Below are 27,567 nucleotides of genomic sequence, written 5' to 3'. Positions count from 1 at the left end.
TTTAACTCAAGTATGTTTTGGGCTTTGTATTGAGTAAAGTTGTTCACTCAGTATCCCGGTTTTCAGTAGAGTTTGAGTTCTCTTTACATCCCCGGTAAACTTAAACTCGTTCTTGAATGGTCTTGTCTTCAGGAAATGACTGACGAGGAGCGGAAGCTGATTAAGACGCTCTCCAAGTGTGACTTCAGCCACATGCACAAGTACTTCGTGGAGAAGTCGGAGGAGCGTAAGAACATGACGAAGGAGGAGAAGCAGGTGTGTGTGACACAGACAGCAACTCTGCACTGAAAAAATGCTTTGCTTACTTAGTATTTTTGTCTTGTTTCCAGTCCAAATATCTAAAAATATACTTAAATCAAGATGCATTTACTAGAGGAGTAAAATGCCATAAGATTTTAGGTCTTGTTTTCCGGGGGAATTAATTAAAATTCAGTGAGTTTTTGCTTAAAACAAGCAAAATGATCTGCCAATGGGGTCAGAAAAATAATGTTAAAGGTGCAGTGTGTAAGTTTTAGCAGCATCTAGTGGTGAGGTTGTGAACTGCACCCAACAGAAGTTACGGTGGCCGACAGGAAGTGATGTCGTCGTCTGAGAGAGCAGAGAGTAGCCAGGTAATCAACGAGGTTTCTTTACAAAGATCAATTAACAAATGATGTTTACTTTATTATTCAGTAAAACGATTGTGAATATTATTGTGACTTGTTCATCATTGTGTCAGTGTTTTATTCGCTGACTTTAGCTGAAGCTTCTTATCATGAAGAACAACACAGTGATGAAACGTGTTTGTCCGCTCAGGGCCACCGTAGACACATGTGGATGTAAGCGGACCCGTGGTGTGTGTAGAGAGAAACGCCTCATTCTAAACTAATAAACACATAACGCTTCATTATGTAAGGTCTTTCTACCCCACTGAACACATAGTTATGAATATTATATTGCATTTCTGTCAACAGATCCTCCTAAAACTTACACACTGCACCTTTAATTCAAACAGAAACAAGATTATTTTTCTGACCCCATTGGCAGATCATTTAGCTTGTTTTAAGCAAAAACTCACTTTATTGATTTATTTCCCCAGAAAACAAAACATAAATCAAGATGCATTTACTTAAGTAGTAAAATGCCATAATATATTAAGAAGTTTTTTAAATATTTGTAAAATATTTTTATATTTGGACCAAAAACAAGACGACAACTTTTTTGAAGTTTGAGAACTTTTTTTTTTTCTCTCAGATTTTTCAAAACCTGTTTCAAAGTGTGTGTCCAGGGGCCTGTTTCAGAAAGGAGGTTAAGTGAAAACTCTGAGTATGTTAACCCTGAAATGAGGGAAACTCTGAGTTTTCTGTTTCAGAATGGGAGGTATGTTAAACCTGAGAAAGCAGAGTAAGTCAAGCCTGTTTCAGAAAGAGAGGTAACTTATACTCAGAGTCAGTTACCATGGTAACTTACTCTGTGAACCTAACCTGGTCGGGAGCAGGTTTTCTTCAGTAAACCCAGAGTTTCTTTCGGTCTCCTCCCCTTTTTAAAGAGGAAGTGGTGTTTAAACACCTCATTCATTCTTTCAGTACATTTTTATTAATAAAATTAATCTTTTATTAATAAATAAAATATTGCTTTTTTTTTTTTTTTATAAGATGAAGTCTATATAACTCCTTAACTGGCAACTGAAAACACAGTAGTATATTAGAGTTACATAATGTAGTTCTAAACAAATTCTACAGAATTAAACTGTGGCATTTACTGGAAATCACTGAACTGTTCATCTGTGCAACAGAAGTTGATGGACCGTCCTCCTGCTGTTCTTCCACACTCTGGGGGCGCGGGGAGAGATAAGAATACCCGTTAGATGTAAACTTAGATTTAGACTTAGATTGAAAAGTAGCTTTCCTGTAGCTCAGTGGTAAGAGCACTGCGTTAACAATGCAAGGTTGTGGGTTTGATCCCAGGGGATTGCACATACCTATGTATAAATGTATAGGATAATGCAATGTAAGTCGCTTTGGATAAAAGCGTCTGCCAAATGCGTAAATGTAGATTCTATAGGCTACTCCACATAAAAATGTGAAAGAATGTGTAGACACATAATGTTAACATTACCTCTGTAGCAGCAGAAACTCTTTATCCCCATGTGATGAGCATTTGGTTGAGTACACTTTATAACACTATTTGTCATAATTTCTGGTGTATTGAGTAGGCAACTTACAACTACCTGGGTTTCTGTTGGGACAGGAGGCTCCAAAAGACAGATATTACCATCAGAATCTATTGGGACCAACAAAAATCCTAACCCAAAGTAAAATAAATGGAAATATAAAAAATAGCCTATATCAAAAATAACACATATGTAAACCTCTTACATTTTATGAAGGCCCTTGGATCTTTGGGAGTGACTGGCTCTGAAGTCCATCCAGGAATTCCCTCAGCCGTAATGCTGCTGCACTGCTAGACACTGGATGCTTTAGTTATTTAATATGTCACATGTTTGTAAAGCCAGGTAGCCTACACTGCAGTAGGCCTTACTTGACTGAATTATGTTTTTATATTTAAATTTCAGCTGCTGCCATGTTCTTTTAATACCTGCAGGATTGCCCCTACATGAAAATTTAAATTAGGTTGAATAACATACTGTTCTTCCAGTTTCACCTCTGATATTATAACAGTTGGGTAAGTTACTTGTATTACTAACTACAAATGACATCTTCAACATTGTAATTAGATTAATGTAATAATGACTATCTTTAGAAATTATTGGTCTACTTATTACTAATTACTAAATCCCATGTCAACCTTAAACACTTGAACAATACAAGGAGAGACAAGAAACAGCACTTTTAATGCTTTCAAATAAACAATATACAATTGCATGAATTATTCTTGAATTGACCAAAGTGTGTAGAGGGAGAAGGTTACATTAAAAATATAACTTTTAAAAATGTATGTTAAATAGCCTATACAGAATTGTTCTATAGTCTAATACAATTACATCAGATTTAACTTTAAATTACAGAAGAATTAAGAGTAATCCCTTTAATTAAATTACAGTATTTAGATTACTTGGTAATTAATTACACCCAACACTGTATAACAGTAATTAAAATGTGAAGAAATATGCAGACCTCTTTTTGTCTGGCGCTGTTGCCATGGTGACTCGTAATATCTGTGCTCCATTGATAATGGCTTTTTATAGTTGTGGCGCACGCGCTTAACTCAGAGTCAGTCAACTCAGAGTTGATTGAACTAACTCATTTCAGCTGTTCTGAAACCAAAAACTCAGAGTTTCCCATCTCAGGGTAAGTCAACTCAGAGTTCAAGTTTTAACTCAGAGTTGGTTGAACCTCTTTATTGAAACAGGCCCCTGGAGCAGCAAACACTGGTGTGTGTGAATTAGGGCTGTCAACGAATATTCTAAATTCGAATATATATTCGAATAGTTTTAAAAAACAGAAATTCGAACGTGAAAATTAATATTCGAATGTGAATTTCGAATATGGAAAAACACGCCCGCGGAAGCAGAGGCGCGGCTGTCTGCTTTGCGAGTGGGCGCGCGCGCTGCCTTGTTTATACTTTCGCCTGTCTCCGCAGCGCGAGTCTCCGCAGACTGCGCGCGCACCTCCCCCAAACGGACGAGGCGTTTATACCCTATGGTTTATACTCGACGCGCTCGCCGTTGTACTATTCTTTGAAACGATAGGGGGCGATTCGCGCTCGTGCGGACGCGTCGAGTATAAACAAGACTTGAGGGACAGGTCACACGAGTCGCACTGTCTAGCACAGCGTCACTGCTGAAAGTTGACAGTGCACTAAAAGACAATGGAATAAATTGCAGTCAGTTTTTCCTTTTTTTAATACAAGCACCAATAATGTAAGTAGCCTTTTTCTTTTTTAATAGCACTTTATTTTTTATGAACCTCAGGGTAAAAGTTCTTTGTTGTCACATTTCTCGGAATTGTGTGCCTCATTTTATTTAAAGTTAAACAGAAAAGTTCCATGTTTACCACAGCACAGCTCGCTCGGAGCGTTCAATGTCGGTTCTATACTGTAAAACTTCAATTAATGTTAATACATTTGTTTCAATCACTGAATGAAGCCTGCTATATTTGGGGCAAGAGTCGCGACCTTAAATTGCTTGCACAAAACTCTTGATCAGCACTCAACATGTGCTTATTGTTGTTCATTTAAACCGTTATGAGCAGAGAGAGCGTGAGCGCGAGGGCGCGAGAGAGAGAGAGAGAGTGCCTGCGAGTGAGCGAGACTGAGGTCTGCGGTCTTGGCCATTAGTTTATTTACTTGGTTTTGTGTTGGTAATACATTGTCAAATATGTTTAAACTTAAATTAACTACCTATACAAGTTATGTATGTCTCTTTGTATTAATTTGTCCTGTTATTGACGTAATGCGCGTCATTGAAAAAATGCGCAACCAGATGTTCGAATAGTTCGAATATTCGTGTGTTTTTTAGAGGGAATATTCGAACGTCATTTTTGAGCAATTTTGACAGCCCTAATGTGAATGAACGTCCAGAACACATTAAAAGTTTCTGTTTCCTGTGAGAACGGTGTGTGTTAGCGGCCCCTAAGTTAATAACTAATGATCTTTACAACGGAAGTGAATCAATCAAAACTAACTTTATCTGGACAATAACTTTATCCTAGATCTGCTGTAAAGCCTAATGTCACTGTAATCTCCTATTATCACTGTAATCTCCTATTATCACTGTAATCTCCTGTTATCACTGTAATCTCCTATTATCACTGTAATCTCCTATTATCACTGTAATCTCCTATTATCACTGTAATCTCCTAATGTCACTGTAATCTCCTGTTATCACTGTAATCTCCTGTTATCACTGTAATCTCCTGTTATCACTGTAATCTCCTGTTATCACTGTAATCTCCTGTTATCACTGTAATCTCCTATTATCACTGTAATCTCCTGTTATCACTGTAATCTCCTGTTATCACTGTAATCTCCTGTTATCACTGTAATCTCCTGTTATCACTGTAATCTCCTGTTATCACTGTAATCTCCTGTTATCACTGTAATCTCCTGTTATCACTGTAATCTCCTGTTATCACTGTAATCTCCTGTTATCACTGTAATCTCCTATTATCACTGTAATCTCCTAATGTCACTGTAATCTCCTGTTATCACTGTAATCTCCTGTTATCACTGTAATCTCCTATTATCACTGTAATCTCCTATTATCACTGTAATCTCCTATTATCACTGTAATCTCCTGTTATCACTGTAATCTCCTGTTATCACTGTAATCTCCTATTATCACTGTAATCTCCTATTATCACTGTAATCTCCTATTATCACTGTAATCTCCTATTATCACTGTAATCTCCTGTTATCACTGTAATCTCCTGTTATCACTGTAATCTCCTGTTATCACTGTAATCTCCTATTATCACTGTAATCTCCTATTATCACTGTAATCTCCTAATGTCACTGTAATCTCCTATTATCACTGTAATCTCCTGTTATCACTGTAATCTCCTGTTATCACTGTAATCTCCTATTATCACTGTAATCTCCTAATGTCACTGTAATCTCCTGTTATCACTGTAATCTCCTATTATCAATGTAATCTCCTGTTATCACTGTAATCTCCTATTATCAATGTAATCTCCTGTTATCACTGTAATCTCCTATTATCACTGTAATCTCCTGTTATCACTGTAATCTCCTGTTATCACTGTAATCTCCTATTATCACTGTAATCTCCTGTTATCACTGTAATCTCCTGTTATCACTGTAATCTCCTATTATCACTGTAATCTCCTGTTATCACTGTAATCTCCTATTATCACTGTAATCTCCTGTTATCACTGTAATCTCCTGTTATCACTGTAATCTCCTATTATCACTGTAATCTCCTGTTATCACTGTAATCTCCTAATGTCACTGTAATCTCCTATTATCACTGTAATCTCCTGTTATCACTGTAATCTCCTGTTATCACTGTAATCTCCTATTATCACTGTAATCTCCTGTTATCACTGTAATCTCCTGTTATCACTGTAATCTCCTATTATCAATGTAATCTCCTGTTATCACTGTAATCTCCTATTATCAATGTAATCTCCTGTTATCACTGTAATCTCCTATTATCACTGTAATCTCCTGTTATCACTGTAATCTCCTGTTATCACTGTAATCTCCTATTATCACTGTAATCTCCTGTTATCACTGTAATCTCCTGTTATCACTGTAATCTCCTGTTATCACTGTAATCTCCTGTTATCACTGTAATCTCCTATTATCACTGTAATCTCCTATTATCACTGTAATCTCCTATTATCACTGTAATCTCCTGTTATCACTGTAATCTCCTATTATCACTGTAATCTCCTGTTATCACTGTAATCTCCTGTTATCACTGTAATCTCCTGTTATCACTGTAATCTCCTATTATCACTGTAATCTCCTATTATCACTGTAATCTCCTAATGTCACTGTAATCTCCTATTATCACTGTAATCTCCTGTTATCACTGTAATCTCCTGTTATCACTGTAATCTCCTATTATCACTGTAATCTCCTAATGTCACTGTAATCTCCTATTATCACTGTAATCTCCTATTATCACTGTAATCTCCTAATGTCACTGTAATCTCCTATTATCACTGTAATCTCCTGTTATCACTGTAATCTCCTATTATCACTGTAATCTCCTAATGTCACTGTAATCTCCTGTTATCACTGTAATCTCCTATTATCACTGTAATCTCCTGTTATCACTGTAATCTCCTATTATCACTGTAATCTCCTAATGTCACTGTAATCTCCTGTTATCACTGTAATCTCCTATTATCACTGTAAAGCTGCTGTGGAACATCTATAGTGTTAAAGCTCTGTATAAATGAAGGAGACTTGACTAGTGTGACTCTATATGTGTTTCAATCAGGTCCTGAAGGAGGAGTCCAGTCGTCTGATGGAGGAGTACGGGTTCTGTGTGCTGGACGGACACCGGGAGAAGATCGGGAACTTCAAGCTGGAGCCTCCGGGTCTGTTCCGCGGGAGAGGAGAACATCCGAAGATGGGAAAACTGAAGAAGCGCATCCAGCCGGAGCACGTCACCATCAACTGCAGCCAGTGAGCCACACATTTCATTTATGTCATGTTTTATCTGGATAAGGACAGATACAATAAACATTAGGAGAAAAAATCGATTCGCTTACATCACTATCGCTATAGCGATTATTTTTGTTTTGTTTGTTTTTATTTTTATTTATTCATTCCAGAATCGATATTAATTCAAATTAAATTGCTTTATTTTTGTCCTTGCTTATAGATGAGGTTGAGTTGCAGATTTTACAGAGACTTATTATTCTTAAAATTAATGAGTTATTAAATTGTCAAAGTTTCAAGTAGGAAATTATTATTTTTTTGTACATTTGTATTCAATTGTAAAGCACAGAATCCAGAAAACTTGATTAATATTAAGATGAATTATTAAATTGTTAGTTTTATGAATTCACTTAATGACCACTGTTTTTGATTATAAAGTTGTATTAAATCATAAAGCTTAGAGTCCAAGCTCAAAATTGGTTTCACTGGGACTAATTGTCAAAAATAATGAATTATTTAATTTTAGCTATTTTAATCTTTTAATGATTAAAATTTAGTTAAAATTAAACAGAATTTTAGGGGAAAAAATAAAACGTATTATTATTCTTAAAATTAATGTGAATTATTAAATTATGAATTCTGTTGTTTAGACATGTTCTTTTAATTATTAAAATTAAACAGAATTTTAGGGGGGAGGGGGGACGATTTCTCAGAAACCTATGAATGAATGAATGATTAAGTTTAATCACGGTGGACGAGTATCACATCATCTATAACTTGTTTTCGTCAGAGACTCTGAGATCCCAGAAGCCCCTGCAGGACACCGGTGGAAGCGCGTTCAGCACGACAACACGGTCACATGGCTGGCGTCGTGGCTCGAGAACATTCACGGACGACCCAAATACATCATGCTGAACCCCAGCTCCAAACTCAAGGTGTGTGTGTGTGTGTGTGTGTGTGTGTGTGTGTGGTCTTGTCCACACTGATATGCTTTCGTTTGAAAAGCATCTTTTTCTCTCGTTCTGTCCTTCTGTTCACACTGAATATCTGTATTGAGCCCGTTATGTGCTGTTCACGTACACACTGTTGATATAATATATAAATATAGATAAATAATAGTTTCTTCACACACTCTTCATATCACAGAATTTACTCACATTTGCAAAACATGAGAGCCGTTGCGTTTTAGACAAACATATAATGATGAGTGAGATGTATAACGGCATACATGGTGATGGTGATGGTGATGATGGTGATGATGATGATGGTGATGGTGATGGTGATGATGGTGATGGTGATGATGATGATGATGATGATGATGATGATGATGATGGTCTGTGCTCAGGGCGAGAAGGACTGGCAGAAGTACGAGACGGCGCGTCAGCTGAAGGTGTGTGTGAACGCCATCAGAAAGCAGTACAAGCGCGACTGGACGTCCCGAGAGATGAAGAGCAGACAGAGAGGAGTCGCCATCTACTTCATCGATAAGGTGAGCTCGTCAGAGGGGGCGGGGCTTGACATCCAGCTCCACCTCTCTGGACATAATGGGTGGGGCTTAAAGACCCAGCCACACCCTAACTTAGATTAAGCTCCACCCACAGGGTTCATCATACAAGGTGCTCAAAGTGCTTGAATTTTACTTTTTGAAATGTAAGTCCTGGAAAAACCGTCATATTATGAAAAGGTTATTGAACTATTGAAAGACAATATATGTGAAATTAGAGTTTCATTTTCTTGATAAAACAATCTTTTCACACAAGATCACCGCTGCAGCTCGTCTGATATAGAGGTATTTCTCATGGCTATGAGTGTGATTTTACTCATATAAATTAGAATTAGAATTTGAAAGATAATAAAGATATTGTTTGATAAGTGAGATCTCTGATTTACATCCTTGAAAACCAAAAAGGTAGTGCTTGAAAAATCCTGGTATTTCATTTTGCAGTCTCTGTACGAACCCAGACCCCGTTAGACCCAGAGAGGCTGTGCTGTGAGAACGACACGCCTGATTCACACAGGTCGTGTGTGTGTGTGTGTGTGTGTGTGTTCTCCAGCTGGCCCTGCGTGCGGGGAACGAGAAGGACGAGGAGTCAGCTGATACGGTGGGCTGTTGTTCTCTGCGTGTGGAGCACATCTCGCTTCACCGGCGCCTCGACGGACTCGAACACGTCGTGGAGTTCGACTTTCTGGGGAAAGACTCCATCCGCTACTACAACAAAGTGCCGGTGGAGAAACAGGTCACACTAACACTGATGTGTCACACACTCTTTAACCCTCACGCTCACTTTAGACAGAAAAAAAAAAAAATATATATATATATATATATATATATATATATATATACACTCACCTAAAGGATTATTAGGAACACCTGTTCAATTTCTCATTAATGCAATTATCTAATCAATCAACCAATCACATGGCAGTTGCTTCAATGCATTTAGGGGTGTGGTCCTGGTCAAGACAATCTCCTGAACTCCAAACTGAATGTCAGAATGGGAAAGAAAGGTGATTTAAGCAATTTTGAGCGTGGCATGGTTGTTGGTGCCAGACGGGCCGGTCTGTTCACAATCTGCTCAGTTACTGGGATTTTCACGCACAACCATTTCTAGGGTTTACAAAGAATGGTGTGAAAAGGGAAAAACATCCAGTATGCGGCAGTCCTGTGGGCGAAAATGCCTTGTTGATGCTAGAGGTCAGAGGAGAATGGGCCGACTGATTCAAGCTGATAGAAGAGCAACTTTGACTGAAATAACCACTCGTTACAACCGAGGTATGCAGCAAAGCATTTGTGAAGCCACAACACGCACAACCTTGAGGCGGATGGGCTTCAACAGCAGAAGACCCCACCGGGTACCACTCATTTCCACCACAAATAGGAAAAAGAGGCTACAATTTGCACGAGCTCACCAAAATTGGACAGTTGAAGACTGGAAAAATGTTGCCTGGTCTGATGAGTCTCGATTTCTGTTGAGACATTCAGATGGTAGAGTCAGAATTTGGCGTAAACAGAATGAGAACATGGATCCATCATGCCTTGTTACCACTGTGCAGGCTGGTGGTGGTGGTGTAATGGTGTGGGGGATGTTTTCTTGGCACACTTTAGGCCCCTTAGTGCCAATTGGGCATCGTTTAAATGCCACGGCCATCATGTCCATCCCTTTATGACCACCATGTACCCATCCTCTGATGGCTACTTCCAGCAGGATAATGCACCATGTCACAAAGCTCGAATCATTTCAAATTGGTTTCTTGAACATGACAATGAGTTCACTGTACTAAAATGGCCCCCACAGTCACCAGATCTCAACCCAATAGAGCATCTTTGGGATGTGGTGGAACGGGAGCTTCGTGCCCTGGATGTGCATCCCACAAATCTCCATCAACTGCAAGATGCTATCCTATCAATATGGGCCAACATTTCTAAAGAATGCTTTCAGCACCTTGTTGAATCAATGCCACGTAGAATTAAGGCAGTTCTGAAGGCGAAAGGGGGTCAAACACAGTATTAGTATGGTGTTCCTAATAATCCTTTAGTGAGTGTGTGTGTATATATATATATATATATATATATATATATATATATATATTATTCATTGCATTGACAATTTTTACAATACAGTTAAACACTTTTTTTTTTTTTTTTTTTTTTTTTTTAAATGATCCCATTCGCATTGTGCTTTTTTCCTCCATCGTGGCTGATTTGTTGATGTACCTGTCAAAAATGTTTATTATTTTAAAAAAAAATTTTTTTTTTTTATTTAACTTCATATCTAGTTGAAGGAATCTCTAGGAATTGAGATGAATGAATGCATTAAGTATTATTGATACACAATCAATGTGAGATATGATTGTAGCAGCTCTATTTTTTGTTTGTCATGATTGACTTTTTATTCTGATCTTTCACTCACAGGTTTTCAAGAACCTGAAGCTGTTCATAAAGCACAAGGATCCAGAAGATGATTTATTTGACCGAATTACAGTAAGTGGTGATTGTTGAATCATGCAGTTAAAACAGTTAAAGTCCCCCTGTAGTCAATCATTATATCCCTTAAAACTCATCTTTGATCACCAAAATGACATATTTAAATGTTTTTTTCCTTGAAAAGCCTTAAAATATCTTGAATGTAACTCGACACCCTCGCCTCATTTAGTATGCGCAGTTCTATGAATATGCAAATGAGCCCCGCCTCCACTCACTCACTCAGCTCAGAGATCCACTGGTTGACGATCACACGTTGATCTGATTGGTTACAAGGTAGTTTGTGACGTCAGAAACACCAGCGATTTCAAAGCGTGTGTTTGAGACTGTCTTTGGTTCACTGCAGTTTTAAGGAGGAAATACTCAGCAATGCTGTCGACTTATGAACTTACACATGGTTTGTCTTAAAGCGTATTAATAACTCCACATAGACACATAAACTACATTAAACGCTGGATTTTCTCCACAGGGGGACTTTAATATTTAAATGTTTTACCCAAAACAATTCCAAAAAACATTGGATATTTTGCAACGTCACAAAAATTATTTTGTAAGCCTGAGGAAGGTTGACTGATTTTTAAATATTAAAAAATTTTAAGATTATAATATAATAACACTTTTTTTCAGTCTGCTGTCTTTGGTTCACTGCAGTTTTAAGGAGGAAATACTCAGCAATGCTGTCGACTTATGAACTTACACATGCTTTGTCTTAAAGCGTATTAATAACTCCACATAGACACATAAACTACATTAAAAGCTGGATTTACACCACTGGGGGACTTTAAATATGAGTTTTGTCTTTTTCTTGCGTGTGTGTAAAAAATCTTTATTTTTGTTTATTTTATTTATAAGCTAAACTAAATGAAAATTGTAAATGTTTTCTTTGGCATTGTCATGTGATCTTTCCTACTGCATCATGTGATATCACGTTACTAACCAGCACTAAATCATCCCAGCATTCAATCTGTTGAGTTTATGACATTATAACATGTTTTTCTGTTATTTTCAGACGATCAACCTCAACAAGGCCCTGAACGAGTGCATGCCGGGACTGACGGCCAAAGTGTTTCGAACCTTCAACGCCTCGACCACACTGCAGGATCAGCTCAACAAACTCACCACAGGTCAGACCTCAGACATCAGGAAGATAGGACAATATTACATTTAATAACCCCAACTAAGGGGACATTTGCTGTGACTGAACATTAAGAAGGATTTGCATCTTTTAGATATTCATAACCAGAGTTCATGTTCACACTGATGTTCTTTCAGAGGACATGACGGTGGAGGAGAAGATCCTGTCGTATAACCGAGCGAACCGAGCCGTAGCGATCCTCTGTAACCACCAGAGGGCGGCACCCAAAACATTCGAGAAATCAATGCAGATCCTGCAGGAGAAGGTGCGTCATAATCCATAATCCATAATCCACACTGCAGATCTGTCATCACACTGCTGCTTTACATTCAGTTTCATTATTAATGAACTTTGCTATAGAAATTGTGAAATATTATTATAATGTAAATCATCTGTTGTCTATGTGAATATATAGTAAAGTGTAATTTATTCCTGTGATTTTCAGCATCATTACTCCAGTCTTCAGTGTCACATGATCCTTCACAATTCATTCTAATATGATGATTTGATGCTCAAGAAACGTTTATCATTATCATATTTTTGTGGAAAATGTGCACCATCCAGAAATTTGGGATATAAAAAAAAAAAAAACTTTTATTCAGTTATGATGCATTAATTTGATCAAATGTGACATTTATAATGTTACAAAAGATTCTATTTCAAATAAATGCTGTTCTTTTGAACTTTCTATTCATCAGAGAATCATGAAAGATAAATGTATCACAGATGTGATTAATGTTTTCAACACTGATAATAATCATAAATGTTTCTTGAGCATCAAATCATCATATTCTAATGATTTCTGAAGGATCATGTGACACTGAAGACTGGAATAATGATGCTGAATGAACACGTCACAATATTCCTCATTATAATAATTCATACGCAGAATAAAGGGGCGGGGCCTGGTTGAGTTAGTTAGTAGTGTGTTAAACTGGCGGTTATGGTAATTAGGGGTGGGACATTTCCCAAACATACTCGAAGCGCTCGACCAATCACAACACACTGCTCCAGCCGACCAATCAGAGCACAGTGTGCTTTTCAGAAGGAGGGGCTTCACAGAGACAGGAAGTAAACAGAGCGTTACTGACAGACTGGGAAGAGAGGAGCCGCAACAATGGAGAATATGAGGAGAATAATCAACATTCAAGCAGGAAAGCCTGTTCTAGTAGAGCCTGAAACAATGGCCTCTTTTACACTGAGACTTGAAATTGGATTCAATTCAGTTCTTGAAGAGTGTGTTGCAGTATTTAAGACACATAATGAAACCGTTTTCTGTCGTGAATCGCTCGCGGTGTGTGACTGTAAGGGTCAGATGTTATTGGACTCGGTGGTTTTGTAAATGCAGGAAAGTGAAATGGGTTTTTCGTTCAGCTCTAAAATCAAGGTCACGACAGGAGCTTTAAAGGACGAGGCTGTCAAAAATAATCACACACACACACACGCACACACACACACACACACACACACACACACACACACACACACACACACACGGTGTAAAGTGCAGAGCTATTGTCCGGTCGCTTATAGCGTTCGACCTCAGCTGAGACCCGAGCGATGAAAGCAGAGTCAGCAGACACACACACGGCTCTTCTAGGTGTGTGTGTGTGTGTGTGTGTGTGCTCTGGTCAAAGGTGACACATTCACTTTCTTCTGTTTGTCTGCTTGATGTTGCAGATCCAGAAGAAAAAGGAACAAATTGAAGAGGCCAAGAAAGAGCTGAAAGAAGCGAAGAGAGCGCATAAAGACGCTCCGTCTGACAAATCCAAGAAGTAAGACCTGTTTTTAACTCAAGGTTAGTGGAGTTAATGGTGTGCCAGCAGCTGGAGAGGAAACACTGAGACGGATCCACACACACACACACACACACACACACACACACACTCGTCCTCAGCCGCTTGAAACGGTGAAATTACCTTCAATCTGACATTTCTTTTTTTATAATCTATTCAAATGCAGATTGGATTGTATCATTACATTCAGAAATCATGGTTAATAAAATGAAACTTTTGGTACATGGTAAATACAATGAAACAAACTACAAACATGTCTTAGTTCCCCTCGGATTATCAGTATTTAGAACGGGAACAATTATACAAACACAAATTATCGGAGCATTTATTATAAACCCAGAGCCTAAACTAATGTATTAAAGAGAAAGCAGAGGCGTGTGTGAAGTAATCTTCCTCTCATTCAACACATATACACATGTTTGATGTTCATTACATTTATATAAGCTTCTGTGGAATAAGTCAGTGTTTCAGATGATACAAAATGTGACTTATATGGCAAAATCTAAAGTGTTTATATTTTTATTTATTGTTTTTTTTATATTTAAAAAATGTATATATTTGAAGTGTGTGTGTGTCTCTCTCTCTCTCTCTCTCTCTCGTTCTGTCCATCTTTAGGCTGGTGGAGAAGAAGGAGAAGCTCGTCCAGAGACTGTGTGAACAGTTGAAGAAGCTTCAGCTTCAGGAAACGGATCGAGAGGAAAACAAGGTCATCGCTCTGGGAACGTCTAAACTAAACTACCTGGACCCGCGCATCACTGTGGCCTGGTGACTACTGACACACACACACACACACACACACACACACACACACACACACACACACACACACACACACACACACACACACACTAGGGGTTGCACGACTACTAATTTCTGTTAGTCGATTTCTTATCAAAACAATACTCGAGTTACTCGACTACTCGTGGTTCATGCTACTGTAAATGAAAAGACATGAAATAGCTAGATCTTATTAATAAACATTTATTAATTCATAGCCTAATGCAACAATTACATAAGTAATCTCTCAAAACATTATAGTTATGACATTTCATTTTTAAATTTTCATGTAACAGTCTAAAGCCAAATAAATAGCCGTTCTTGCCTTTCATTTCAGACGTCTGCTTCTAGGGGCTGTTCACATATCGCGTCTTTTTCGCGCTCAAGGTCGTTATTTCAAATGTAGGCGCGCGGCGAGCACGCTCATAATGGAAGCAACTGGTGCGCTAGTTTTTCCAGGCGCGCCGATGCCACGGCGAGATGAAAACATCTCAACTTTTCAGAATGCCTCAAGCGCACCGCAGGTCATGTGACAAAAACCAATCAGCTTCGGCCATTCCGTAACATCATCGAAAGCTCGGCCGAACAGCTGATCGTAGCTGTACAGCGGCAGTTCATGGTTGCATAGCAACGACAGACGCCACGGGAGCGCAAGCGCTTAGGAGACAGAGACACGGCCGCGCTTTCAACACGTTTTTAGACGCAACGTGAAACGGCCTCTTGCAGAGTTGGCCAATTACAATATATTTGTCATCCTTGATGAACTACTTCCACACATGTGACGTGTGGTGTCTGTTGGTGACGTTCACCATTTTTTATTTATTTATGGTTAATGGACGCTCGAGTAGTCGATTGTTTCCGACAGCGTCGACTAGTGGTTGAAGTAGTCGATCTATCCACTACTCGACTAGTCTATGCAAGCCCTAACACACACACACTCTCTCTCACTCATACACACACTTACTCTCTCATACACTCACTCTCTCATACACACACTCGCTCGCTCACTCTCTCATACACTCACTCTCTCATACACACACTCGCTCGCTCACTCTCTCATACACTCACTCTCTCATACACGCTCGCTCACTCTCTCATACACACACTCGCTCACTCACTCTCTCATACACTCACTCTCTCATACAAACACTCGCTCTCTCACTCTTACACTCACTCTCTCATACACATACTCTCTCTCTTACACTCACTCTCTCATACAAACACTCGCTCTCTCACTCTCTCATACACACACTCACTCTCTCATACACTCCCTCTCTCATACACACACTCACTCTCTCATACTCCCTCTCTCATACACACACTCACTCTCTCATACACTCACTCTCTCATACACACACTCACTCTCTCATACACACACTCACTCTCTCACACACTCACTCTCTCATACACTCACTCTCTCATACACACACTCACTCTCTCATACACACACTCACTCTCTCATACACTCACTCTCATACACACACTCACTCTCTCATACACACACTCACTCTCTCATACACACACTCACTCTCTCATACACACACTCACTCACTCACACTCACTCTCTCATACACACACTCACTCTCTCATACACTCACTCACTCTCTCATACACTCACTCACTCTCTCATACACACACTCGCTCTCTCACTCTCTCATACACACACTCGCTCTCTCACTCTCTCATACACACACTCACTCTCTCATACACACACTCACTCTCTCATACACTCACTCTCTCATACACATACACACATTCACTCTCATACACTCACTCTCTCATACACTCACTCTCTCATACACTCACTCTCTCATACAAACACTTGCTCTCTCACTCTCTCATACACACACTCACTCTCTCATACACTCACTCTCTCATACACACACTCACTCTCTCACTCTCTCATTTCCAAAGACACTTCAAAATCAAAACCAATTTGACATTTTTTTTAATCCCGAACGAGCGTTTCAGAGGCAGTGTATAAGCGTGATTGACAACGTGAGGTCGTATTTATTTTTTTTACGTGTGAATTTCAGTGGAGAATTTCGGACTCGGTGTGCGAGCACCTTTTAACTGATGTCAAAACTAAGAATAAGAGACAGGATTCAGAAACGCAGAATCCTGGTTTGTTACGTAGTTGATTTTAAATGATCATTAGGACTGCGTTCAGCCCCGACAAAAAAGTTGCAAAACGTTTTTTAAACTGAAACACAGTGACTGTCGAAATGGTGGTGCGTTGAAGACCCTGTTCTGATGACGCAAGAGCTGCAACTACGGCAGCTGAGAAGGACATTCTCTGTGTTCTTTTTGAAGAATTTTTTGTGAAGGATAATCCTCTTCTGACCTCTGAGACTGTTATGATATATATGACCTCATTATTTTTATTGTGAGTATTAGGCTGATCATTTTTGCTGATCAATGTTGATATGCTATATTTACTATAAAACTCTAACAACAAACATGTCTTCTAATATCTTCAGTGGTTGCGCACACCGATCTACAGGACACGTGTGTAAACGACTTTACTCTGACCCGTTGTGCGAGTCTCTTTAATACCGTGTGTTTATATTCATGTTGCTGCTGATTGGATTGATATTTTTGACACACACACCAAACAAGACAAAACACACAGCATCTCAAACCTCAAACACACCGTTACCAGGAAACATGTTGTTCAACCTGGAAACCGAAGCAAAACGCTGCGCACCGGTTTGAGCTTGAACGTGACCCAGCGCTTCACTGAGCAGGAACGATGATCACCAGCTCTCCAATCAAACTCCAGCATTAACTGGGCGGAAAAAGCGTCACATTTACTGTCGTAAACGACGGAAAGTGCCGTTAATGCCCCGATAAACTCAGTTCTTCGTTTTCTGCTTGTTTCAAAGCTTCGTGAAGTTTCACCACTCGCTTGAAGTATATTGGTGATGATTGACAGATTTATTGATAGATTGAGTTTCCTTTAGATCACGATGACGCTCTAATCACATGATGTTGCTTTGCTAGGTGTAAGAAATACAACGTCCCCATTGAAAAGATCTACAATAAAACCCAGCGGGACAAGTTCACCTGGGCCATCCACATGACGGACGAGAACTTCCAGTTCTGAACCCTGAACATCTCTCCGGTTCTGAACCCTGAACATCTCTCTGGTTCGGTTATCATCTTGTGTTTTGTTTTGAGTTTATCTGTTGTGTAACATGATGATGATGATGATGATGATGATGATAATAATAAAACGTCTAGTTTGATCACTTCACTGCTTCGGGTTTGATTGACAGCTGTCATTCGTGTTCTAATTTGCATTTCACACGGTTTAATATGAACACGTCAAAAAATCCTGATGGTTTTCTTCCATCGCAGCTCTTCAATATTTGATCATGCGCTTCTACCCGGTGACTTTAAATGAGGGAGAAGCTGTTCTCTGAATGTCAACGTGCCGACGTCTCGAGGGATTGACGAGGTGTTCCGATCGACTCCTCTGCGTTTCTCCCGGTGTCGTCAGTGAGTCGGGATCAGCTGGAGACTGCAGTGGGATTAGGCCCGGATTAGGCTCTGCTCTGAGAGGGAACGGCTGGGAATAATAAGGGATCCGCAGTGTGTTTGCAGGAGTTTCCTAATATCGTCTGTAGAGCGGCAACTAAAGGGTTAATCAGGAGAAATGCGTGTGTGAAGCATCTACAGTCCAACCAAACATTACTCAGACACCAGATATAATCTTTTATATTATTTCACTAGTGTGATCAGGACACTATAGTTAATTTATGTAAGTGAGGAGAGCAAAATAAAGTGTGACATATTATACCCAACAATTCTTCATACAAATAAAAATCTGTAAAGATTTGTGAGCAAAACTGATTGGGACACTTTGAGCTGATCATGTTCTGCTGAAGTGTTTTGTCTTTAATTGCTAATGCTCTTTTTACACACAGACTGAACAAAATGAAGCATTGCTTGGTGATTGGTTGAGCTAAACTGGTATTATCTAATTGTGTAGTTAAATTTAACAGCTGACAGATATTCAACATAATTCATGTGTGAGACAGTCTAACAGAAGGACGGACAAAACCAGTCAAATATCAATGAGTTCTGCTCATATTTTAGTTCCATTTATAGTGAATAAACTGTGATGATGAGAGGAATGTTGGAGTCGTGTTTGGTTTACTCAGACGTGTTCAGACAGATGTTAGTGTTCCGCTTCGTTAAGAATCAATCACTCATTTTTCTCTTTGATTATGAATTCTGTCCTCTGACTCCATTAGATTTAGTTTCGCCTCCTGAAATGCTTCTCCTGTGTTCGACTGTATTGAAGCTGATGGTTTTGTTTCTCCAGAGACCAAGTCAGCCATGTCTGTTATCCGCCATCTTAGACTAGTATGCATTTATTTATTTATTTAATTAATTAATTAAAATAAGTTCAACACCATCATCTCACAGTTTGTCTCTGATGATCCTGTAGTTCAGGGCTTTTCAATCTTTTAGATCCATAGAGCCCAAAATATGATCATCATAACATTTGAACGGCATCTGTTTTTTACAAACACACAGTTTATACACTATATTTTTTTAATTTTTGTCTTTTTCACTAGACTTTAACACTTTATTTTAATCAAATTTTTTTTTTTTTATTGTTAATCCTGTTAATTTAACATTTAAAGCATTTATTTATTTACTTTTTATCAAATTTATTTACTTATTATAATATTTTTTTATTTTTAACAGTTTTTCTATAGACTTTTCCCTGTATTTCAAGTGTTATTTATTCATTCAGTTATTTATGAGTGAGTAAGCAAGTAATTTGCAGACATGGTTAATTGTGAATGATGGCGATTAGGTTTTGTGGCTATATTATGCTAAACTAGCCTGAGATTTCTTCCCTATTGTGCCGTATATCCAGTGAAGAGGCTTTGGGAAAGAGAACAAATGTAGGGCGGGGCTTGATTCTGTCGGTTGTGGTTTGCTATTGGCTGATCTCATGTGATTGACAGGTTGCCCCGCCCTCATCATCAGAGAAGAGAAGAGATGCTGCAAGAGGAACTTATTCTGATTCACGATTACTAAAATAATGATGATGTGCACCCATAAATAATTTAGAATAAACACTGCAATATTTCAAGGTGAATTTAATCCAGCTAAAGATTTATTCGACCCAGTTGTTTCACCTACATTTATTTCTCTGAGTCTGTGAGTGTCTGGCAGCTTGACATCATGTTTCTCCAGTAATTGTCGTTCAGGGATTGTAGTGAAGATGACATTAGAGATGTTGATTATGTGCCCTTTGACCCTCAGGGGTTCAATAATATCAACGTTAATCGTTTTTTTCATTACGCAGCCCAGATTAATACATGTCTTTTTTTAATTAAGGCTTGTTCTCGTCGTGACTCTCTCCTGCTGGTCGTGTGTTTATGCGGTTTCTGAGTCCCATCTGGACCATCAGTCGCGGCGCCACATCAAAGCTCTCGGAAGAATGGCGGGAAAACAGAACGATGTCCACGATCATCCGCACAGCCGGTGATTGACACTTTGTTTTTCTGCTCCACACGGAGTCGATGAGGATCTGATGAACAGCGGCTCTAAACTCCTTCATGTGGTTTCTGAGGCAAAGTGCTGATTTATTCAGAGGAACAAAGAACAAACACGACTGTGGTTCATGATGAATACTGAGAGTTTGTGTTCCTCTGCACTTTAAATGAAGCCAGAAAGACTGTCGCTTTTAGTTGAGGCTTTCCGTTCTATGATCCCAAACGTAACAAGTCCCCCTGTAGTCAATAATGTTATCCCTTAAAACTCATCTTTGATCACCACAATGACATATTTAAATGTTTTTTCCTTGAGAAAAATTCTTCATGTTTTAAAATATCTTGAATGTAACTCGACACCCTCGCCTCATTTAGTATTCGCGGTTCTATGAATATGCAAATGAGCCCCGCCTCCACTCACTCCCTCAGCTCAGAGATCCACTGGTTGACGATCACACGTTGATCTGATTGGTTACAAGGTAGTTTGTGACGTCAGAAACACCAGCGATTTCAAAGCGTGTGTTTGAGACTGTCTTTGGTTCACTGCAGTTTTAAGGAGGAAATACTCAGCAATGCTGTCGACTTATGAACTTACACATGGTTTGCGTTAAAGCATATTAATAACACCACATAGACACATAAACAAGCTGGATTTTCAAAATAGGGGGATTTCATTCACGTTGATCTTTTACAATGTTAGTGCACAACTTTTTTCCATGAAACATTTTTTCTTGAAATGTTTTTTAAATGTTACTAGTTTCAGAATGTTCATGTTTGCAAAATGATCAAATGAAATGTTCCCATGACGTTTTAATAACTAAATGTTTTAAACGCTCGGAGAACATTTAGAAATCACATTTTAATAGATCAACGTGAACATGTTTTTGTTAGCTGGAGTTTTCTTTGGTTTCCAACGTTTCTTTTTCACATCAAATGCAATCCAGTCTTGTCAGATGTGTTCCTTTAGATGCTCTAAGAAGTGAAACGCAGGTTTGACCTTGAGAATAAGATGTTTGGCCCTCAGGTTGTAATTCTGCTCCATCTGGCTAAAGCTCTTCATCTTTCTTTTGTACTTCCAGAACGCTTGATTCTCTCCGCCGGTAATCAGTCTTCTCAGCTGCGGCACAGGTTTTCCGAACAAGGATTTTTCCCGCTGTTTATCCTGCGGATTAGTGGCAGTCTGGCAGTCAAGACCCATCCTAACACAACTCGTTTGGGTTTGCTTCTGACTGTCGTCTTCACTGATTTTACCATGTAAATGAGCCTCAAACTGGGGGCGTGTGGCCGATGCTTCATAGTAAAATCATTTATCAAACCTTTTCTGCCGCCTCCTGACGTTATTATTAGTGGGAATCCGTTTATCCGTAAATGAGACGAGCAGAGCACAACTGAATTAAGCATCTCATTTCAAAACGGGCGAAAAAGTTTGTCTGATTCTGCCTTTGGAAAATTAGTCTTTACAGAAGAAGCATTAGATTTCGCACCGTTTGTGTGAGTTTGATTTGCGTGTCTGTCATCTGGCAGTCTGCCATTGCATATTTAACGGCACCAAGCTGTTTTTCCTCCTGGTTTTCTCCTTACTGAGGGATGAGATGCAGGCGTTCTGAACGTTCAGGGCCGTGTAACTCCAGCAGCTCGTCTCTCAAATCAGCGTTTGTTTACATGTGTTCGTCTGTCAGCGCAGCAGATGCACACACACATACAGCTGTTACAGTCGCCTCATGAAGCGAGAACATGGAGAGATGAGCGGCAGCTTCTCCGATGGCTTTGGGTTCATCCCGGCTAACAGGGAACGTTCTGGGCACAATTTCATCCAAAGCACCCTGACAGCAACACAGATCCGGCCCACATCTGGAATGTGTGGAATCCACACATACCAGATGTGGGCCGACACTATGTTGCTATCTGGGATTGTGAGCCCAAGTGTAATTAGTTTACAATCAAATCAGGCGTACAAAGCTTTGGGAAATGATTGTCTAAAGGTTCTGACCAAACGTTCTTCCAGGAACATTAATAGAATGTTCATAATGTTCTCATCGTTCATGGAACATCTTTTAAATGTTACTTGTTTCGGAATCTTCAGAGAAATGTTATTTGTTTCGGAATCTTCAGAGAAATGTTACTAGTTTCGGAATCTTCAAAGAAATGTTACTAGTTTCGGAATCTTCAGAGAAATGTTACTAGTTTCGGAATCTTCAGAGAAATGTTACTAGTTTCGGAATCTTCAGAGAAATGTTACTAGTTTCGGAATCTTCAGAGAAATGTTACTAGTTTCGGAATCTTCAAAGAAATGTTACTAGTTTCGGAATCTTCAAAGAAATGTTTTTTGTTTCGGAATCTTCAAAGAAATGTTTTTTGTTTCGGAATCTTCAGAGAAATGTTACTAGTTTCGGAATCTTCAAAGAAATGTTACTAGTTTCGGAATCTTCAGAGAAATGTTATTTGTTTCGGAATCTTCAGAGAAATGTTACTAGTTTCGGAATCTTCAAAGAAATGTTACATGTTTCGGAATCTTCAAAGAAATGTTACTGGTTTCGGAATCTTCAAAGAAATGTTACTAGTTTTGGAATCTTCAAAGAAATGTTACTTGTTTCGGAATCTTCAAAGAAATGTTACTAGTTTCGTAATCTTCAAAGAAATGTTTTTTGTTTCGGAATCTTCAGAGAAATGTTACTAGTTTCGGAATCTTCAAAGAAATGTTTTTTGTTTCGGAATCTTCAGAGAAATGTTACTAGTTTTGGAATCTTCAAAGAAATGTTACTAGTTTCGGAATCTTCAGAGAAATGTTACTAGTTTCGGAATCTTCAAAGAAATGTTTTTTGTTTCGGAATCTTCAGAGAAATGTTACTAGTTTTGGAATCTTCAGAGAAATGTTACTAGTTTCGGAATCTACAAAGAAATGTTTTTTGTTTCGGAATCTTCAGAGAAATGTTACTAGTTTCGGAATCTTCAAAGAAATGTTACTAGTTTCGGAATCTTCAGAGAAATGTTATTTGTTTCGGAATCTTCAGAGAAATGTTACTAGTTTCGGAATCTTCAAAGAAATGTTACATGTTTCGGAATCTTCAAAGAAATGTTACTAGTTTCGGAATCTTCAAAGAAATGTTACTAGTTTTGGAATCTTCAAAGAAATGTTACTTGTTTCGGAATCTTCAAAGAAATGTTACTAGTTTCGTAATCTTCAGAGAAATGTTATTTGTTTCGGAATCTTCAAAGAATTGTTACTAGTTTCGGAATCTTCAAAGAAATGTTACTTGTTTCGGAATCTTCAGAGAAATGTTACTTGTTTCGGAATCTTCAAAGAATTGTTACTTGTTTCGGAATCTTCAAAGAAATGTTACTTGTTTCGGAATCTTCAGAGAAATGTTACTTGTTTCGGAATCTTCAAAGAATTGTTACTTGTTTCGGAATCTTCAAAGAACATTCAAAAGTAACATTCCGTAATGTTTGCAGAAATATACAATGGAATGTTTCCTTGACTTTCACATAACAAAGAACCTTGCGTTTAAAAACTTGATGTTTTGAGAACACTCGTTTTCATAGCTTAATGGGAACGTTGGGAAAAGGTTCGTAACGCATCTTCGTTAGCTGGGATGTCATGTGACGAACCTCTGATCCTCGGAGCACAAAGCATGGGCGTCTTTGAAGCTTGGTTCAGTTCTGGATGTATTTTTCATGACGCTGTGTGTTTTTGCACCATCCATTTGAGAAGAGCAGCTAATTATCCATTCTGCCCTAATAGCAGACATGGTGTCTAGTTTTTGCTCATACATTTATTCATGGTATCTCATAAAGTCACTGTCTTCCTCTGATTAAAGAAAGGTTGCTTTTAGAGGAAGTCCTGTTATTTTCCCGCATCACAGACGAGTTCTGAGCTGGATTGAACCGGTTCTGTAAACCCGGCTGTTCTGGCTCAGATCAGCGACCTCTGACCCCGACTGACCGTCACCGATGCACTTCTGAATCCTGTTCTAGACCTTCAAACCCATTCAAAACCACCTGGCTCACTTCACCCAAAAAGATGAATTTTAGTTTTAATGATTTGAGGGGTGAAATATGATTAATTTGTGAAATTGTCCCTTTAAAACTATAAGCAGTAACATGTTTAACCCTGTAAAACCAGTGTAATATTTGATATGTGAATTTTGAAGGCCTCTAAAAGTTCCACACAATCTCCTCCAGTCCTTCTGTCTCTGATTGATAGTTTAGACTCTTTTATCAAGTAAAAGTCTTTAATAAATTCTAGCGATTTCATTCTTAACGAACGCACAGTTGGAAAACGGTCAAAGAATTGTTACTTGTTTCGGAATCTTTCAAAGAAATGTTACTTGTTTCGGAATCTAAGAAATGTTACTTGTTTCGGAATCTAAGAATTGTTACTTGTTTCGGAATCTAAGAATTGTTACTTGTTTCGGAATCTTTCAAAGAATTGTTACTTGTTTCGGAATCTTCAGAGAAATGTTACTTGTTTCGGAATCTAAGAAATGTTACTTGTTTCGGAATCTTTCAAAGAATTGTTACTTGTTTCGGAATCTTTCAAAGAATTGTTACTTGTTTCAGAATCTTTCAAAGAAATGTTACTTGTTTCGGAATCTTCAGAGAAATGTTACTTGTTTCGGAATCTAAGAAATGTTACTTGTTTCGGAATCTTTCAAAGAATTGTTACTTGTTTCGGAATCTTTCAAAGAATTGTTACTTGTTTCGGAATCTTCAGAGAAATGTTACTTGTTTCGGAATCTAAGAAATGTTACTTGTTTCGGAATCTAAGAAATGTTACTTGTTTCGGAATCTTTCAAAGAATTGTTACTTGTTTCGGAATCTTTCAAAGAAATGTTACTTGTTTCGGAAACTTCAGAGAAATGTTACTTGTTTCGGAATCTTCAGAGAAATGTTACTTGTTTCGGAATCTTTCAAAGAATTGTTTAACGAACGCACAGTTGGAAAACAGTCGCTTCGGCCAGGTGGTGTTTATATCACAGGGGGCGGAGCTTCAGATTCTAGAGAGCATTTGATTGGACAGAAGATGTGATAAGAAGCTGAAGTCATAAAAGTCCCTGGTCCATTTGTGGAAGTGAGAGACTGTAAGTTTTGAATGCTTATATCTCCTAAATGCGAATTCTGTCATTGTTTTGGAAAACACCAGCTTATTCATAACCTTAAGGCGAACACATTATACTAAAAGCTAAAAAACATACATTTTGATTTCAGGGGGTCTTTAAAGCCTCACTGGTTCCCGCTGGTCTGGTTTTCCTCACGTAGTCTTCATCGCCCCGTGTTTATCATGTTTATCCTGCAGTATGTTCCTCTCTGAGCTCCTGTAGATGTGTGAAGCTTCTGCTGTTTTCCTCACTCATCTCAACACCTATATTTTGGTCTTGTCAAGTGTGTGCCGATTCCCTGACGGTTCGGTGGGTTTGGCTGGCGGACGGACGCCCACTCGCTCCTGCAGGACAATCAGGGTTTCTGAGAGAGAGAGAGAAGATGTTTCTGCTCGTCTGACACTGGTAATCACAGACATGCACTGTAAAGCATTTTTTTTATACATTTACGGTAAAAAATCGGCAGCTGTGGTTGGCAGAAATTTACCGTAAAAAAATACGGTAGCAAATTATTTTTTTACAGACCTAACTTAAATTGACAGTAATAAACCATATTTCATTATCTGATATAATGTTAATTTAACAATCTATTGAAGCACTAACATCTGTTTTGTACTATTGTAAAACACTGAGAACCACCAATCACAGCGGAGATGAGTCACATGATGAATCAAAGCTCATCACAAACAGCTTTTCCACAAGCTGAGAAAGACTCACACACACTAAACACCATCATGGTAACACACATGACATTTTAAAAATGCAATAAACATTAATTTTACAACATTAAATACAGTTAATTCAACAAAAATACAACAAAAGTGAAGTGTCACGCAATTGTGGGAATATCAATTTGTTTTTTTCACAGTAAATTATTTCACTACCAAAAAACTGTTAGATCTATCGTAGTTATTTACCGAATATAGTACGGAAACTTTCCGTTAACTAATTAACAGTTTTTCACCGTAGCATTTTTACAGTCTTTTACTGTTAAAATCCCAGTAATGTTTAGCAGATTGGAGCCCTAAGCCTCCGGAAACACCCGAGCTCCACTGTACGCCGAGTGAGAAATGATCTAGATGACAAATAACCAAATCAGCCACACCTGAGCCGCTTCAGCAAAACAAACCACCATCATACATACTGATCTATAAAAACACTCGTGCATGAATTAAAGATGAGGTTCTCCAGCAGTAATTGAACACTCAGTGGCAGGCCATTATACGGCGGTCGTTAATATCTGTGATGATGTCACCAATCAGCCTTTAAAGGCACATATGCATTTACGGTAAACATCTCTGTGATAGTAAATGCCGTCGAGTTCATGATTTGGATTCATATTCCACCTCCTCCAATGCCTCCTGGTTTTGTTTTGACCTTATGAAAAGAATACTGAAATGTAAGCCTATGCATAATTTACATTACATACACTGTAAATATTTTTTGGTTTATCCATGCATTGACATGACTAGAAAATAACATTATTGCATGATGCATGATGCATGAGGAAAAACACAGTATCGTTTCATTATATCATAACAACAGCATATTTGAATGATATTTAAAAGTGAATCCAGATTTTAATGACTGACTGACGGTGTGTGTTCACTGCTTTCAAGTGTTCAGTGGTTTTCTGACTTAAATGTGAGTCGCCTAATTGTTTCAAAAGTTGCATGTCATTAAAATGAAATACAAGAGAACTAGAGTAAAAAATGCATAAGATCTGAAACAGCTTACAGTCAGAACAGGATCTTAATGTACGTGCGTGTTTTCTGCCAGAGAAAAACTCCTGTGCCTATATATATATATATATATATATCTCCTGTGCTGTAAATGTCATAATGTGAAACTTATAATCACAGTGACTGCTCTTATTCACCTGTACGCCTTTATATGTGATCACGACACACACACACACACACACACACGCACACACACACACGCACACACACACACACACACACACACACACACACACACACACACACACACACACACACACACACACACACACACTGTGACTCATAAGATCATGGTGATTGAATCCGAGTCCTGCGGTCCGATCCATCAGAGATCGCGCCCACAGTGCGCGCCCACGACTGCGCTCAGCGGGGAGTTCGGTTCATTTGAGCAAATCGATTCATTTGGGCGATTCATTTAAATGAACATATTCACAGAGCAGTCA

General features: G+C 38.5%; 2 protein-coding genes across 4 annotated transcripts in view; one reads left to right on the top strand and one right to left on the bottom strand.

Annotated features, from left to right (window-relative positions):
• top1mt (DNA topoisomerase I mitochondrial) overlaps positions 1-18,018 on the top strand; it is a 25,966-nt gene extending 7,948 nt beyond the window's left edge. For all 3 annotated transcript variants that reach the window (XM_082184739.1, XM_082184737.1, XM_082184738.1), the window contains exons 11-21: positions 133-255; positions 6,914-7,101; positions 7,868-8,012; positions 8,423-8,566; positions 9,132-9,314; positions 10,991-11,059; positions 12,069-12,183; positions 12,332-12,459; positions 13,875-13,969; positions 14,606-14,755; positions 17,771-18,018. In XM_082184739.1, coding sequence (XP_082040865.1) covers positions 133-255; positions 6,914-7,101; positions 7,868-8,012; positions 8,423-8,566; positions 9,132-9,314; positions 10,991-11,059; positions 12,069-12,183; positions 12,332-12,459; positions 13,875-13,969; positions 14,606-14,755; positions 17,771-17,873 — 1,443 coding nt within the window. In that variant the 3' untranslated portion in view covers positions 17,874-18,018. The remainder of the gene's footprint in view (positions 1-132; positions 256-6,913; positions 7,102-7,867; positions 8,013-8,422; positions 8,567-9,131; positions 9,315-10,990; positions 11,060-12,068; positions 12,184-12,331; positions 12,460-13,874; positions 13,970-14,605; positions 14,756-17,770) is intronic.
• twsg1b (twisted gastrulation BMP signaling modulator 1b) overlaps positions 1-27,567 on the bottom strand; it is a 297,020-nt gene that overhangs the window by 55,671 nt on the left and 213,782 nt on the right. The window lies entirely within an intron of this gene.

This window comes from Leuciscus leuciscus (genome assembly GCF_965113295.1).
Source record: "Leuciscus leuciscus genome assembly, chromosome: 11".
In the NCBI taxonomy this organism is placed as follows: Eukaryota; Metazoa; Chordata; class Actinopteri; order Cypriniformes; family Leuciscidae; genus Leuciscus; species Leuciscus leuciscus.
The sequence above is the reverse complement of the archived record's forward strand: the minus strand, read 5'-3'. Positions and strand labels throughout refer to the sequence as shown.